The 17,898-nt window shown below is 34.5% G+C and overlaps 1 protein-coding gene across 2 annotated transcripts in view; it reads left to right on the top strand.

Moving 5' to 3' along the window:
* The window catches only part of Znf654 (zinc finger protein 654), an 81,786-nt gene that overhangs the window by 34,965 nt on the left and 28,923 nt on the right, over positions 1–17,898 (top strand). For both annotated transcript variants that reach the window (XM_076868167.2, XM_076868168.2), the window contains one exon: positions 15,471–15,552. In XM_076868167.2, the coding sequence (XP_076724282.1) occupies positions 15,471–15,552 (82 nt within the window). The remainder of the gene's footprint in view (positions 1–15,470; positions 15,553–17,898) is intronic.

The following is a 17,898-nucleotide window of genomic DNA, read 5'->3' on the forward strand; positions in this document are numbered from 1 at the left end:
GTGGAAATGATGGTCAGTGTGCTTGAACAGATTGGGGATTTAAGCATTTAGGAAAGATTTAAATGGAAATGCTGGAAAAAAACCAAACCAGCAATAGATGAACCTCCTGGTTCATTAGTAGATATGATACAGTGGAGGAAAAAATGAATCTTGAATGTGGATTAATTATCCAAACTAAAAGACAAAGAGAAAAGAAACCAGAACATAGCTACTAGGAACTTTGGGAAAATACAAAACTGTTAACTATGTCTACTAAAGAATCCCATAAGGAAAAGAGAAAATGAGGCAGAAGCAAGACTAACAAAATAATGTCTGTGAATTTTCTAAAATAAGGAGAGAAATCAATTCACAGATCCAGGAATTCCGAGAACACCACGCAGGATCATTTAAAAAACCCTCCCCCATATCATACACTTAAGGACTTAGCACTAAAAATCTAGAGCCATCATATTCAAACTAAAGAAGTATTGCAGATATTTCTTTAGAAACTATACAAGTCAGAATACAATGAAGTAACAACTTTCCAAAGAGGAATGATGAAGGAAAAAAATCTTTTAGGAAAACAAATATTAGACTCATGACCCATAAGATCTCTGTTTTAAACTCTGTTTTGCACAAAAGTATTCACAAAAAGTATATAAATGAATGGGTGTGGCTACATTCCTATATAAGTTTTATAAAAATTCCTTCTTTTGAGGATACTAGGGATTGAACCCAGGGGCACTATACTGCTGAACTTCATCCCAAGCTCTTTTTTATTTTGAGACAGAGTCTTGCTAAGTTGCTAAGATGGCCTTTAACTTGTGATCCTCCTGCCTTAGCTTTTCCAAGTGGCTGGGATTACACAGGTATGCACTTTGCAAATTTTACAAAACTTAAGGTCAGCCTACAGAATATGTTTTCTTTTTCTTTAATATTTATTTTTTAGTTGTAGTTGGACACCTTTTATTTGATTTATTTATTTTCATGTGGTGCTGAGGATCAAACCCACCGTCTCGCACATGCTAGGCAAGAGCTCTATCGCTGAGCCACAACTCTAGCCCTAGAACATGTTTATAAATGCTGGAAATAAAGCAAAATTGTAGTGAAGGTTTGTTAATTTATAGCATACTTAAATGATAAAAGTAGCACATGGATTATTGTACCTAAAATAGCATGGTATTATTTGTGGGCAGGCTGGGATTTTAAAAGATACATATTTGTAAAACCTATGTTACATTAACCTGGGCTAGTGGATACATTAAGCCAAAAAGGAGGAAAAAATGGAATAAAATTACCAAGTGTAAAAGAAGGTGAAAGAAAAAGTAAAAATGAATATGTCTGTAGATTCATATGAACAGATAAGACAGAACATTAAGTTTTAAATTTAAACATATCACAAATTACATAAAATATAAATGATATAAAGTCCTATTAAAAAGACAAATTAGTTAGATGGAAAAATAAGATCCAACTTAAAATTTATAAAACTATTTCTGTGTCCTTTTGGATAAACACATGCATATACTTTCTCCTGCTCTTTTACACTTATATGTTGGATATTATAACAACACAGACTATTCAAAATTCATTTTTATAGTTCATACCATTTTGTGTAGATGTATCATACTGTATTCAGCTTATCCTTTACTGAAGTATTTGGGTATTTTCCATCCTTCTCTTACTGTAAATAGTGCTGTGATTAATATCTTTTTGCATATATCCTTTTGCTTTTTCTGTCATTAGATTGGTGAGAATCTGGGCAAAAGGATGAGCAGGTTGTAATTTTGCTAAGTATTCCCAGTGTTTATTCCACTGGTATAAATTATGCCATTTATAATCTATGGTATAGGATTATACATCTAAATTTCACTCAGAAAATGGGCTTTGTTTGCCTCTGATCTCACCACAGGTTTTTTGTTTGTTTCTTTTTTTGTTTTTGTAATGGGGGATTGAACCCAGGGCTGCTTCACCACTGAGTTACATCCCCAGTCCTTTTAGTTTTTAATTTTGAGACAGGGTCTCACTAAGTTGCTAGGGCCTTTCTAATTTGCTGAGGCTAGCCTTGAACTTGCCATCCTCTGGGCTCAGTGTACCAAGTTGCTGGGATTGATTACGTGGGATTACAGTTGTGGTCCACTATGCCTGGCTTTTATTTCTTAAACTTTGTGATACTCAAATTTTATATTCTCTGATTTTAATAAATTAAGTCCTTGTAAATTAACTTTTCTCTATTGACACTTGCTAACGGTGCTGTGTTTCCTTATATTTTGTGGGGTTTGTTGTTGCTGTTTTTATTGACAAGGTGAATGTGTACTTTTTTAGTGAATATGTTAGTAATTGAAGCCTGGATTGAACAAGAGCTCTACAGAAAGGGTTTGCTTTTTTATTTTAAACTGGGTTCTGGGGGGATATTACTAGCTCAGGACCAGTTATTAACTAAATTCCTGGCTTGAGAATTTTCACACCACATAAACTCCAAGAACAGATAGACCATTTTCCCTAGTCTAGAAATGCGGTGAGAAGAGTATATTGAATATATTTGAATTTTTAGTCAAGGCAAAGGCCACTATTTTATTTAGTTTTTAAATTATTCTTAGGGGTATAATCATTAATAGAACCTAGAATGTTTTCCTTCCCCAGTAAACATGTGAAAATATGTTAAAGATGGAAGGTTGAATATGTCAAAGTAAATGTTCTTTGTTCATGTTAAGTAGCACTGAGTAGAAATATCTGTAAGATAGCAATGGTTTAGAGTTAATACATATAGAAGAGATTCTTAAGTATTGAGTGTTATAAAGCGTGGATAGTGAAATTTTATTCTATTATTGACTTATTTAGACCTAATTTTCTTTGACTTAAATTGGAAAATTGATATCTTATATTTGAATAATTATGTATTATGATTTAATTGAATTTCCTATGGTAGGTAAATGTGCAAATCCACATTCTTGTACTTTTATGTGGAAATTACTGATGGACTGTAGAAATCCAGAAAGAAAGAGTAGTTCTGGTTATAATTACCAAATACTTTGTGTTTGTCTATAAATTTAAGGAAGTCTGATACCATATTTATAAGATATGGAAAAGTATGGCCTAAATTCTGAGCATACAAAAGACAGATTATAGTTAGTATTTTCAATAAGGATTTCAGTAACATAGTTAAGCTTGCATAGCTAATAGGAATATACTGATTGATGACAGGAAATTAAGTTGTAAATGGTACTATGGTTATGTATGGGATATCTATTTTTTAGTTCAAAAAGCACACCATTTATAAGTATTTTTCCTACTACAAATCATTTGTTCATTTTGTTTAGGTAATTTCATCTTGGATAATTCTTAATTAAAGTAAATGACTCTAGGTAAGCTATGATTTAGCTCAAGAGTACAATTAATTAATGTATAGACTACTAACATTAAACATTATGTTAAACACGTTAGAGGAACAAATTATTAAATAACAATAAAAGCTGATATAAATATTAGTGATAATAGTATTTTGGAAATTTTTGAAAAGTAACCAAATATTTTTTAAAAAATCTTCATAATTTAAGAAGCAAAATTGATGTGATATTTCAACAAAACTGACATGTATAGTGAAGAAGAACAAATCTCAGAGTAACTTAAATAGTTTTTTGAAGGAAACTTGGATAATAATGTCAATTAATAATAGTAAAGGAAGCTGAGATAGGCTAAAAGCTAGGATTCTTGTTCTGATTTACCAAGTTGTAAATGCAAAGGAAAAGTTCTTGAAGGAAATTAAAAGTGCTGTTGCAGTTAATACACAGGTGCTCATGAGGAGAAATTTTTAGTGGTCTGGATAGAAAATCAAAACAGCTACAACATTCCCTGACACCAGAGGCGAATCTGGAGGAAGACTCTCATCAGTTCAGTTCTCTGAAAGGCTTAAGTAAGGAAGACTAAGACTACTGTTGGAACTAAGATTCAAACTTGAGTAAGGAAGCTTCAAAAGAAAGATTGAGGCTAATAGAGGTTGGTTGACGAGGTTTCAGGAAAGAAGCAGTCCTATAACAGAAGTGCAAGGTGAAGCAGTAAGTGGTGATATAGAAGCTATAGCAAGTTATCTAGAAGGTGATTGTGTTAGTTTTCTATTCCTGAAACAGAATACCTAAAATAATCAAATTTAAAAGAGGGAAGGTTTACTTTGACTCATAGTTTTAGAGGTTTCAGTCCATGGTCAGTTGTTCCTGTTGCTTTGAGGCTGTGACAAGGCAGTAACATTATTGCAGGAATACATGGCGTACGAAGAAGCTGTTTACTTCATGGTGGTCGGGAAATAAAGGAAAAGTAAGAGAATAGTGTCCCATAATCCCATTCAAGGACACACCCTTAGTGGCTAAGACTTCCCACTAGGTGCCACTTTTTTTTTTTTTTTCTCTAGTTGTTGTTGGACCTTTATTTTATTAATTCATTTATTTATTTTATTTTAATTTTTAATTGATTTTTTAAAAATAAATGACAACAGAATGCATTACAATTCTTTTTTTTTATTGGTTGTTCAAAACATTACAAAGCTCATGATATATCATCTTTCATACATTTGACTCAATTGGGTTATGAACTCCCATTTTTACCCCAAATACAAATTGCAGAATCACATCGGTTACACACTCACATTTTTACATAATGGCATATTAGTGACTGTTGTATTCTGCTACCTTTCCTATCCCCTACTATCCCCCCTCCCCTCCCGTCTTCCCTCTCTACCTCATCTGCTGTTGTTCAATTCTCTCCCTTGTTTCCCCCCACTTTCCCCTCACAACCCCTTCTATGTAATTTTGTGTAGCATTGAGGGTCTCCTACCACTTCCGTATGCTTTCCCTTCTCTCTCCCTTTCTCTCCCCCCACTCGTCTTTGTTTAATGTTAATCTTTTCCTCATGCTCTTCCTCCCTGTTCTGTTCTTAGTTGCTCTCTTTATATCAAAGAAGACATTCGGCATTTGTTTTTTAAGGATTGGCTAGCTTCGCTTAGCATAATCTGCTCTAATGCCATCCATTTCCCTGCAAATTCTATGATTTTGTCATTTTTTTAGTGCTGCGTAGTACTCCATTGTGTATAGATGCCACATTTTTTTTTATCCATTCATCTATTGAAGGGCATCTAGGTTGGTTCCACAGTCTAGCTATTGTGAATTGTGTCGCTATGATCATTGATGTGGCAGTATCCCTATAGTACGCTCTTTTAAGATCCTCAGGGAATAGTCCAAGGAGGGCGATAGCTGGGTCAAATGGTGGATCCATTCCCAGCTTTCCCAGGTATCTCCATACTGCTTTCCAAATTGGCCGCACAAATTTGCAGTCCCACCAGCAGTGTACAAGTGTACCTTTTCCCCCACATCCTCGCCAACATTTATTGTTTGACTTCATAATGGCTGCCAATCTTACAGGAGTGAGATGGTATCTTAGGGTGGTTTTGATTTGCATTTCTCTGACTGCTAGAGATGGTGAGCATTTTTTCATGTATTTGTTGATTGATTGTATGTCCTCCTCTGTAAAGTGTCAGTTCAGGTCCTTGGCCCATTTGTTGATTGGGTTATTTGTTATCTTATTGTTTAATTTTTTGAGTTCTTTATATATTCTGGATATTAGGGCTCTATCTGAAGTGTGAGGGGTAAAAATTTGTTCCCAGGATGTAGGCTCTCTATTTACCTCTCTTATTGTTTCTCTTGCTGAGAAAAAACTTTTTAGTTTAAGTAAGTCCCATTTATTTATTCTTGTTATTAACTCTTGGGCTATGGGCGTCCTATTAAGGAATTTGGAGCCCGACCCCACAGTATGTAGATCGTAGCCAACTTTTTCTTCTATCAGACGCAGTGTCTCTGATTTGATATCTAGCTCCTTGATCCATTTTGAGTTAACTTTTGTGCATGGCGAGAGAAAGGGATTCAGTTTCATTTTGTTGCATATGGATTTCCAGTTTTCCCAGCACCATTTGTTGAAGATGCTATCCTTCCTCCATTGCATGCTTTTAGCCCCTTTATCAAATATAAGAAAGTTGTAATTTTGTGGATTGGTTTCTGTGTCCTCTATTCTGTACCATTGGTCCACCTGCCTGTTTTGGTACCAGTACCACGCTGTTTTTGTTACTATTGCTTTGTAGTACAGTTTGAACTCTGGTATCGCTATACCTCCAGATTCACACTTTCTGCTTAGAATTGCTTTTGCTATTCTGGGTCTTTTGTTTTTCCATATGAATTTCATGATTGCTTTATCTATTTCTACAAGAAATGCCATTGGGATTTTAATTTGCATCCCATTAAACCTGTAGAGAACTTTGGGTAATATCGCCATTTTGATGATGTTAGTTCTGCCTATTCATGAAAAGGTACATTTTTCCATCTTCTAAGATCTTCTTCTCTCTCTCTCTTTAGGGTTCTGTAGTTTTCATTGTATAAATCTTTCACCTCTTTTGTTAGGTTGATTCCCAAGTATTTTATTTTCTTTGAGGATATTGTTAATGGAGTGGTTTTCCTCATTTCCATTTCAGAAGTTTTGTTGCTGATATACAGGAATGCCTTTGATTTATGCATGTTGATTTTATATCCTGCCACTTTGTTGAATTCATTTATTAACTCTAGCAGTTTCTTTGTAGACCCTTTGGTGTCTGTTAAATATATTATCATGTCATCCGCAAATAGCGATAATTTAAGTTCTTCTTTTCCTATCTTTATGCCTTTAATTTCTTTTGTCTAATTGCTCTGGTTAGTATTTCAAGAACTAAACTGAATAGAGGGCATCCCTGTCTTGTTCCAGATTTTAGAGGGAATGCCTTCAGTTTTTCTCCATTTAGGATGATGCTAGCCTGAGGTTTAGCATATATAGCTTTTACAATGTTGAGGTAAGTTCCTGTTATCCCTAGTTTTTCTAGTGTTTTGAACATAAAGGGATGCTGTACTTTGTCAAATGCTTTTTCTGCATCTATCGAGATTATCATATGGTTCTTGTCTTTAAGTCTATTGATGTGGTGAATAGTATTTATTGATTTCCGTATATTGAACCAGCCTTGCATCCCAGGGATGAATCCTACTTGATCATGGTGCACAATTTTTTTGATATGCTTTTGTATTCGGTTCACCAGAATTTTATTGAGAATTTTTGCATCCAAGTTCATTAGAGATATTGGTCTGTAGTTTTCTTTCTTTGAAGTGTCTTTGTCTGGTTTCCGGATCAGTGTGATGTTGGCCTCATAGAATGAATTTGGAAGAGCTCCTTCTTTTTCTGTTTCTTGAAATAGCTTGAAAAGTATTGGTATTAATTCTTCTTTGAAGGTTTTGTAAAACTATATATAGCACAATTTTTCATATCTCTGGTTGTATATAAAGTATATTCACACCAATTCATGTCCATCACATTCCACCATCCTTGCTAACCCCCTGCTCTCTCCCTTCCCTTCCCACCCCTCTTCCCTATGTAGAGTTTATCTGTTCCTCCCATGCTTCCCCTCCCTGCCCCACTATGAATCAGCCTCCTTTTTAAAAGTTCTACCACCTCCCAATATTGCTATAGGCTGGAGGCCAAACCTTTAACATACAAGCCTTTGTGGGACACTTAACTTAAAAACTATAGTACTGGCTATAGCAAAGAACAGATTTCCAATGTAGACGAATCAACTTTGTATTGAAAGAAGATGCTATGTTGAACTCTTAGGGAAGAGAAGTACCAGGCTTCAAAGCACAGATTTAATATTGTTAGGGCTAATTTGGCTGGTGAGTTTCAGTTGAAGATCATTTACCATTTTGAAAGTCCAAGGGCCCTTAAGAATTATACTCAATCTACTCTTCTTGCTTTATCAGTGTAATAACAATGGATGACAGCATGTCTATTTACAACAAGGTTTACTGAATATTTTAAGCCCACTCTTGAGAACCACTGCCTGGTAAAAAATATTCCTTTTAAAATCACTGCTCATTAATTGTACTCATTTACCTAAGAACTTTGGTAGAGAACCATATGATGAAATTAATGTTTTCATGCTTGCTAACATAACAACCATTCTGTAGCCCATCATTCAAGGAGTAATTTTAACTTTAAAGTCTTATCATTTAAGAAATATATTTTATAAGGCTTTCTGCTGTAGGCAGTGGTTCCTCTGATGAATCTGGACAAAGTAAATTGAAAACCTTCTAAAAAGGATTTAGCATTCTAGATGCCATTAAAAACATTTGCAATAAATGGGAGGAGCTCAAAATAGCAACATTAATAGGAGTTTTGAACAGGCTGAATCTAACTTATGAATGAATTTGAAAGGTTCAGTACTTCAGTAGTGGAAGTAACTGCAGATGTTGTGGAAAGAACAAGAGAACTAGAATTAAACTTGGAACCTGAAGATATGACTACATTGGTACAATCTCATGGTAAAATTTTAATGAATGGAGAGTTGCTTCTTATGAATAAATAAAGTGGTTTCTAGTCAGGTTGTAGAAGTTGAGGTAGGAGGATTGCTTGAGCCCAGAATTTCAAGGTCATCCTGGGCAGCATAGGAAGACCTTGTCTTGAAGGAGGAGGGGGAAAATAAAAGGAAAGGAAAGAATGTTTTTTTTTTTTTTTAATAAAAAAATTTTTTTAGTTGTCAATGGACCTTTATTTTATTTATTTACATGCAGTACTGAGAATCAAACACAGTGCCTCACATATGCTAGGCAAGTACTCTGCCACTGAGCCACAACCCCAGCCCCCAAAGAGTGATTTTTTTGAGATGGAATCTATTCTTGTTATAATGCTGCCGCCATATTTGAAATGACAACAAAGGATTTAAAATGTTGTGTAAATGTAGTTGATAAGGCTAGGTTTGAGGGAATTAATTCCAATATTGACAACAATTCTACTTCGTGTTATACCATGTGATATATTTTGATAGGTAAAATGCTATCAAACAACATTACATGCTACAATGACCTCTTTTCTGAATGAAAAGGAGAGCCACTTGATGTGGCAAACTTTATTATGGTCTTATATTTAAAAATTGCCTTAGCCACCTTACCTCTGCAACTACTGACCTGATCTGTCCAATAACCTTCAACATTGAGACATGACCCTCACATCACCAAAAAGAATGAATCACTGAAGTCTAAGATTATCATTAAAAATTTTTAGCAATAGAAATATTTTTTCATGGGCTGGGATTGTGGCTCAGCAGTAGAGCGCTCGCCTAGCACAGGCGGGACCCAGGTTCGATCCTCAGCGCCACATAAAAAAATTAAAGGCATTATGTTGTGTCCATCTACACATAAAAAATAAATATTAAAAAAAAAGAAATATTTTTTTCATTAAGGTATGTACATTGATTTTTTGTTTGTTTGTTTCTGTAATGCTGGGAATTGAACGTAGGGCCTTGTGCATGGGAGTCAAGCACTCTACCAACTGAACTATATACCAAACCCTGTACATTGATTTTTAGAATACTGTTATCACACACCACACTGAGTATAGTATAAACATAACTTTCATATGTATGAGGAAACCGAAAAAATATGTGACTGGCTTTATTTTATGATTCGTTTTATTTTGAACTGAATCATCTCCTATTTATGCCTGTACTATTGTCAGCAAACATCTTTAGGACTAAATTCCAGGGATTGTTTCAAGTGCTTTTCTTTCAGGAGGGAGCTAGTATTATTATTTCTATATTATAGCTAAAACTGAGGTATTTCAATACTAAGTAATTTTCCCAGGATTACACATCAAGTAAATAAATGTTGGAGCTAAGATTCAAATTCATATGATGTGATTCTACACCCTCTAGACCATGAAAGTGTAAAGCGAGTAAATATTTTAGGTTCTCACCCATAATGTGTCTATTGCCACAACTTAATTCTGCCATTGTAATGTGAAAGCACTCATAGTCAGTATGTAAACAAATGGATGTGACTATGTCCCATTAATACCTTATTTATCTGAATGTCAAGTAATATTTACTTGTCATAAAATGTTTTTTTGACTTTTGAAAATATCTGTACCCTGTGAAGTTTTCTTCCATGAGGACTAGATAAGTTTATCCCTAAACATTTATTTCATGCTTTGCGTGAGTTAGTAAATGACATTGAAACATGACATTTCTACTTTTACATATAATCTAGAGTTTTCCTTTGATGATTTTGGCCTTTTCCCCAAATGCTTCATGAGTTTCCTGAATCTTTCGTCATGCAGAAATAGCTAGACCATTTTGTTTTGCCTTTATTTACTCTTCTTTATTTACCATGTGTATTTTTCACATTTAAATATTATAGTTGAGTTGGGTTTTATTATTGAAGTAGCTAGTGGTGGAGCATACACAGGTCCACATTCATGTTCACATAATGCAAACAATAATTCTACATTTTTGCCATGGTTCAGATTTAGTTGGAGTATCCCCCAAGTCTTTGTGTATTGAAATTTAATTCCCATTATGAGGACTTAAGAGGGTGGAAATTTAATTAACTATGATTCTTAGAGGTGGGGCCTTTGGAAAGTGATTTGGATTAGATAAGGTCATTAGAGTCTCTATAATTGAATCTAGACAGCTTTATAAAAATGGAGAGAGACAACACAGACACACACCAATCATGCATTCTCCCTCTGTCTTGCCATATAATGTCCTGTGATTTAGTCAGCTTTCTGCTGTTGTGAGACAAATGCCTGAGAAAAATCAACTTTTGAAAGTTTTATTTTGGCTCACAGTTTCAGAAGTTTCAGTCCATGGTGGACTGAAATATAATGTGGAAAGGTATGGTAGGGCAAAGCTCTTCATCTTATAGCAGATTGCAAGCAGGGCGGGGGGAGAGGAAGGGAGGAAGGATAAAAGGAGGATGAGGGTGAGAGGAAAAGAAGATTTCTTATGAGAAAAGAACTATCCTTCCAGGAAACACCACCAGGGACCTACTTCCTCCAACTATGCCCTAAGGTCTGTAGTTTTTACTAATTCCCAGTAGAGCCATCCAGCTGTGAATCACTCAGTTAACACAGGGTTGAGATCAGAGCCCTCATGAGCTAAGCACATCCCCAAAGCCTCTTCTGAATGTTGGGGATCATACTTTCTTTTTTATTTTTTAAATTGTCAATGGACCTTTTATTTTATTTATTTATATGCAGTGCTGAGAATTGAACCCAGTGCCTCACACATGCTAGGCAAGCACTCTAGCACTGAGCCACAACCCAAGCCCTGGAGACCATACTTTCAACATCAAACTTTGGGGACATTCCTCCAAAACAAAATACCCTTGGTGACCTTCACCATATGTGGCCCTTAGACCTTGCAACCTAAGAATCATGAGCCAAAATAAACCTCTTTTCCTTATAAATTAGCCTGCCTCGGGTGTTTTGTTATATTAACAAAAAGATTGATACATTCTCCTCCATATTTTGATTATTTATTAGGTCATATTGATCTTCAAACTAATTTCAAAATTTACTGCTTATCACTACACATATCATTTCCACTAATAACCTTTATATAGCTTTCTCCTATGTAATTAATTGGTTCATCAGTTAATATGATTTACTCAATATTATGATGTAATCTCACTGTATTCTATTTAGTACAAACAACTTCTTCATATTTTGACATGGAATTATAGAGATACATGCAAGGAGAATAGATGTACAGAAGAATATGGTGTATGTTTGAAGAGAGGGAGTTTGTCATGTTCCTAGGTGAAATCATGTAAGCATGATCTCGAGGAAGTTATAGATTGGAAGATCTGAAAGTACGTAAGTATTTTTTAAAGTAATGGAGAGAAGTTTCTTATGGTTGGAGAGCATAAACATTATGGTAAAAACTTAGTGTATAAGGACAGATTTGGATCACAGAAAGGTTTTGATATTGTGATAAGAAATATGGATTTTTTGTAGATCAGTGATCTCACATCCTAACTAGAACAGGAAGAGAATGCAAGTAAGAAGTTAAATAGGCAGTGTATTAAAGAAGTAAGAGAGGTGGATGGAGACTGACAAATTGAAGGGGCGCATTCATGCCCTGTTCGCGGTAGCTTCTCAGCTTACTCTCCTAGAAAAATACAAATCTTGTGTTTTAAGGTTTTTGTTTTTCAAAACCTTAGGAGAAATCTAGGTTGATTAGAAATATCACAACTTAAAAATATTGACAACCAGTTAAAATGCTTTTCAAATGCATTATCCATACAAAATCAGTGTGTCCTGTGAAGCTCCATGCGTTAGATGGTACAGTTTAAACAGTAGTTTGTAATCTCTTAAGTAGTGGGATCATTTTCATGTTTTAGGCTGATAACAATGGTAGCTGTGTTGAACATGGATTTTGGGCAAGTGTGGAATAGCTGGAGTGGAGACAGGTACAATAGAACTTTAAAGATGAGAGAAATGTGAATTATTAGTAGTACTTTATTATAATGGGAATAGATAAAGTTCCTCCCATACATACTAATAGTAAAATAAATACAAATTGATCAGTAATGAAAATAGTTCTCGTTTTTATCCCTTATCCCTAATCTTTGTTCACCCTATGTAGAGGCAACTGGTTTTACTAGGTTGTAGGGTATATCTGAAGGTAATCTGACAGTGTTTAATCTATATGTGTTAGTGTGAATGTTCCTGCACAAAAATAATGCACAGTTAGACCCCTTTCTACATTCCAAGACACCCAGTATACACCTGAAACCTTGGATAGTAACAAACCTCATACATACTTTTTTAAAAAAAATATGTCTGCATGTCCTGCAGTGTTGTTATATAATATCATAGGTATTCTGTCTTTCTGTTTTGTCTCCAGGTACCTCTTTGCATCAGTACTTTTGTGGTTTGGGGCAATTATTAAGTAAAATAAGGGTTACTTGAACACAAGCATTGCAGTAACTTGACAGATGATCTGATAACCAACTATTAAGTGACCAAGGTGCAGATAGCATATACAGTATGGATATAGGGGATAAAAGGATGGATGATTCATGTCCTATTTGGGACAGAATGAGACAGTGTAAGATTTCATCATGCCACTTGTTTTAGTTGACTTTTGCATCACTGTGACTAAAAGAACAACTTAGAGGAGGAAATGTTTATTTTGGTTCAGAGGCTCAGTCCATGGTTGGCTGATTCCATAGCTCTGGACTCGAGATGAGACAGAATATTATGATGGAATGGTGTGGCAGGGAAAAAGCAGCTCAGAACATGGCAACCAGGAAGCAGAGAGTGAGCTTTGCTCACCTGGGACAAAATATAAACCTCAAAAGCATGCCCCCAGCTACCTATTTTTCCAACCACAACCTACCTGCCTACTGTTACAGCCCTGTTAATCCATTCAAGTGGCTGAGCCCATCTCACAATCTAATCATTTCACCTCTAAACATTCTGAGTTTTTTGGGTTCACTGTGTATCCAAACCATAACACACTGTGGTACATAATTTAAAACTTAAATGGTTTGTTTCTGGGATTTTCCATTTAATATTTTTGGACTATAGTTGATTGTAGAAAGCAAAATTCTGATAAAAGGTACTATTTTAATGAATATATGTCTGCATCTTTGTTTAGCAATATATCTTAGGAATTTTTCTTTATTCATATAAAAGTAACCTATTCTCACTACCATTTAGATTGCATTTCATTGTATAGATACGGTTATATTTGATTTATTCAGGCCCCTATTGTGGATATTTAAGAGATTTCTAGTCTCTTTTTACAAAAAGGCATATTTGATGTATATCCTTGTATGTATGTGTGTTAGTCAGTTTTCTGTTGCTGGAACAAATACTGAGAAAAGTAACTTAAGAGGATGAAAGATTTGTTTTGGCTCACAGTTTCAGATTTTAGTCCATGGTCAGCTGTCTCCTTTGCTTTGGGCCTGAGGTGAGACAAAACATCATGGTAGAAACACATGGCATAGGAAAGCTGCTCACCTCATGGTAGCCAGGAAGCAGAGAGCAATCTAGGAAGGAGCCTAGGAACAGAAATGCCCTTCCAAGATGCTGCTCCAGTGACCTGCCTCTTCTAAGTAGGCCTCTTCTTTTACTTTCCACTACCTACCATTAATGCTATCCAGTTGTGAATCCCTCAATAGATTAATCATTGATGACTTTGGAAACATCAAGATCCAATCCATTTCCCAAAACCCTTCTTATGAATTTGTTGCATTGAGGACTAAACCTTCAACACATGAAACTTTGGGGCAGATATTTCAGATTTAAACCACAACAATATATCATTGAATTTATGTGTTGTATATTTGGAGGATGAAACTCCTAAGTGAAACAGCTAGATTAACTGGTATGTTTGTGTTTTAAATTCTGATGATTTTAATGCATTTCTTTTAAAAGCGGTAGTACCATTTACTTTCTCTTCCACAAGGTATCACAGTGTGCTTCTGTATACTGGAGCCATCATAGAAGACGTTGATAGTTTTATTTTTGTAAACAGAATAGGGAAAATGGATTTTTGTCTTTTTAGTTTTTTTTTTTCATTTAATTGTGAATTAGAGAGCATTTTTTCATATTTGGAAAAAAGTCTATTTGCCTGTATTTTCTGTGAAATAATTTTCTCTCCCAATTTTCCAGTGTGCTGACTTTTAAAAAAATGGTTTATTGAAGCGTTTTATTAGGAAAATCAGCAAAGATTATTTCTTTCTGTATCATTTTTACTTTTAACTGTTTTTAATTTAAAACTATTCTCATAGTTACTATCCACTTTAAAGTTTCAGTCTTTATTAAAGATTTATTTTTATTAAAGGCAAACATTTATAATAACAACATCTTAGATATTTCTAGTTGAGTATATGGTAAATGAATTAGAATCTATGATTTGGAAAGGCCGATCATTTGTATGCATTACTTTAGGATTGTCCAAAATATTAAGTAATTTTATAATCTTTTATGTTCATGATTCCTAAATAGTGCATATTTTTTTCTTTATGACATCATGAATCTTTAAAAGGACATAAAGTATTTAGTAACAGTATTTGAGCAGTTCTGCTATAAGTTGGATAATCCAGGTAAGCCTAGAGTCTGAGGAAAAGTGCTATTTACTTGATATAGTTGGTAATATATATTCTCTAATATAAATGTTGGCTGAGAACTTCAGGGTGACTCTCTTGCTTTATGCTGTTGTGTCAGTTTTACTCATCCCTAGTATCCTTCTGAAAAATTTTGAATTTTTTCTTAGGGCCCATTATACTAGAGTAGAGCTGAACTTTTATGCCTATTTTGGATTGCCCTGCCATGCATGGTCATCATTTTTACCTCCCTCTATTCCATTAAATTTGATTGCAGTTGTGGATATTGGTGGGCATAAGTAATAATGTAATTGTTCCATTCTATAGCAACTTTAGTGGGTTTTTTTTGTATATTTTTTTAGGCCACCTCTTTTAAAATCTAACTGAAAATATAATTTGAATTATAAATGATAGTTTTTTCTAAAACCAGATGGTTTAAAATAAAATGCTTAGCATTAGACAGCTATTATCACTTGATATTTATCTAAACTGGATCAAAAACTCAAGCAATGAAAGTTATCATTCATTTATTCTTTCTAGGAGTTTCTTTGAGTTGCTGCTGTTCTTTGGAAGAGATGAGTTTTATGAAGAGCCCCTAAAAGATATTCTTGGATCATTCCAGGTAAAACATATTTTGTTTACATTTAGTACACATTTATTCTAGCCTAAAAATGGTTTATTGGTTATTTATTGCTTGCAAGTTTTTATGATCACTTAGTTGATGGTGTTTAAGACTACTGGCAGATAAAGAAAGATCTTAAAATTAATTTTTAACTGTTTTCCAAAGCAGTTCATAGCCAAGATTCTAGTTCCACATTTGCTGGATCAGAGCTGCTACTGTCCTTGTAGATTCTGATGCACATTTGGGCATATATCTCACTTTTTATTGCTGCAATATATAGAACTTAACCATGGTGAAAAGCATTTTTGGCTAGAATAGAAGTAAAGTATTGACTGTTATATGCCCCCTTTTCCTTTAGCTATACCTTGATTTTCTCATCTCAAAATAACCTTCCTAGCAAAGCTTTTCGCTTTTTTTTTTTTTAATGCATCTGGTGTAGGAGAGAATAAATCCAGATAAAAATGACAGAATATTTCAAGACCCCTCCTGTAGACGAAAAGAATATTTGATCTTTTTTATCATCTACCTGGGTAGCAACAAACTAGTTCCCTGGCTCACTCATATGTCCTTTATCTTGACAGTACTTCTTTTGGCTGGAATAAAGGAAAATATGTTTTGAACTTCATCAGTGGCAGTCTCCAACGTATTGTATATATATTACTGTGGTGTTAAAATAAAATCTTATGGTATACAGGAATATTGCTGTATTCTATAAATTATTTTGGTATTTCTACTTCATCCATTCTTACCATAGTAGAAGATCAATATATCTGTTCTCATGGAACTCAAGATCTAATTAGAGTGTGTATTCTAGTGTCTGGCACTTTGTAATTTTCCATTCCACTTTTCCTTTGACACTTGTGTTCCTGGCAATCCATTCTTGAACTTTTACTCAGATATGTATTGTTTCACCATAATGTGCCAGGCACTAAGCTCTGGGGAAACCAGTAGTAAACAAAATAGAAAGACTCTCATTATAAGGTTCAATTCTAATATAGGGAAAGACAGTAACTAAAATCTTGGTAAATGAAGAGTATTTTAGAAAAGAACAATTAAGGAAATTAAGAGAGCGTTGACCTGGCAGTATTGGGGAAAACACAAATGAAATGTTTTAAATGGTGTGATCAGGATATACCTCATGGAGGTGTCAACTGAGCATTGATAATGGGACCCACCTAAGTGTATTGGAGTTATTGAGAGACAGTATTTCTATTTTAAAAGTACAAAAACATAACATTTACAAAGGGAACATCCTTATTCTCTTAGAAGCAGGGTTTCCATTCTGTTATTAAAATAATCCCTCAAGGGAGAATTTGTGGTTTTCCACATTTTTAAAATTTTTTATTTCTTGCTCTAATCCCAGCTGAATTCTAAAGACTAAAACCTAACCTACTGCTTTAAAAAAAAATCTCTGCCCCTTTTGTGGTTGTGGCTTCTTCCTACTGTGAATTTCTTTTGAAATTCACCTAGGAGAGGTTTCACCTTTTCTTCCCATTTTAGTTTTACTTAGGTAATCATGCTTCATTTTCTAAATTGAGTTTACTGCCATTGTTGCTTCCTAGGCTTCCAACTCTGGAAATTATCAAAGGTCAACATGTAATCCATGTATACCTCCCTAAAACTTTGTATTGCTAAGCTTGAAAATTATCAGTCTTTTGTCTGATCTTTGAAAAGGTAATGCAAATCCTACTGTCACCTTTTGAAAAAAAAAATTTTTTTTTGGATACCGGGGATTGAACTCAGGGGCACTCAAACACTGAGCCACATCCCCAGTCCTATTTTGTATTTTATTTAGAGACAGGGTCTGAGTTGCTTAGCGCCTTGATGTTTTGTGCTGAGGATGGCTTTGAACTTGTGATCCTCCTGTCTCAGCTTCCCGAGCCACTGGGATAAAAGGCATGTGCCACTGTGTCCGGCTGAAATATTTTTATGTACTATACTTGTGTAAGTCTTATTTTTCTAAGTGATTCCTATCCATTGTTTGTAGAATTAAACCAGATAAAGATGGAGTTCTTTTTTGTCTTCCATAAATGGTGCAAACACCTATTGTTGATACTTTAATGTATATTAGATCACTTTAGGATTTTGTTAAAATTTAGATTATAATCAAATAGGAAAGGTATAATGTGAGGTAAGACCTCATAGTGTGCATTCTAACAAGCTCCCAGGTGATATTGCTGGTGCCATTCTGGACCATACGGAGTTGCAGTATACTAATATTCTTTACGAGATTTGAGTATACTTTCTTGTTTTTCCCTCCCATATTTCAATTGTGAATATCCCAGCTTCACCACTCTGTCATTTTGTGAAAGTTATGTAATTTCTGTAATGTTTTCCTTATTTGTA

The sequence above is a fragment of the Callospermophilus lateralis genome, chromosome 10 (genome assembly GCF_048772815.1).
Source record: "Callospermophilus lateralis isolate mCalLat2 chromosome 10, mCalLat2.hap1, whole genome shotgun sequence".
In the NCBI taxonomy this organism is placed as follows: domain Eukaryota; kingdom Metazoa; phylum Chordata; class Mammalia; order Rodentia; family Sciuridae; genus Callospermophilus; species Callospermophilus lateralis.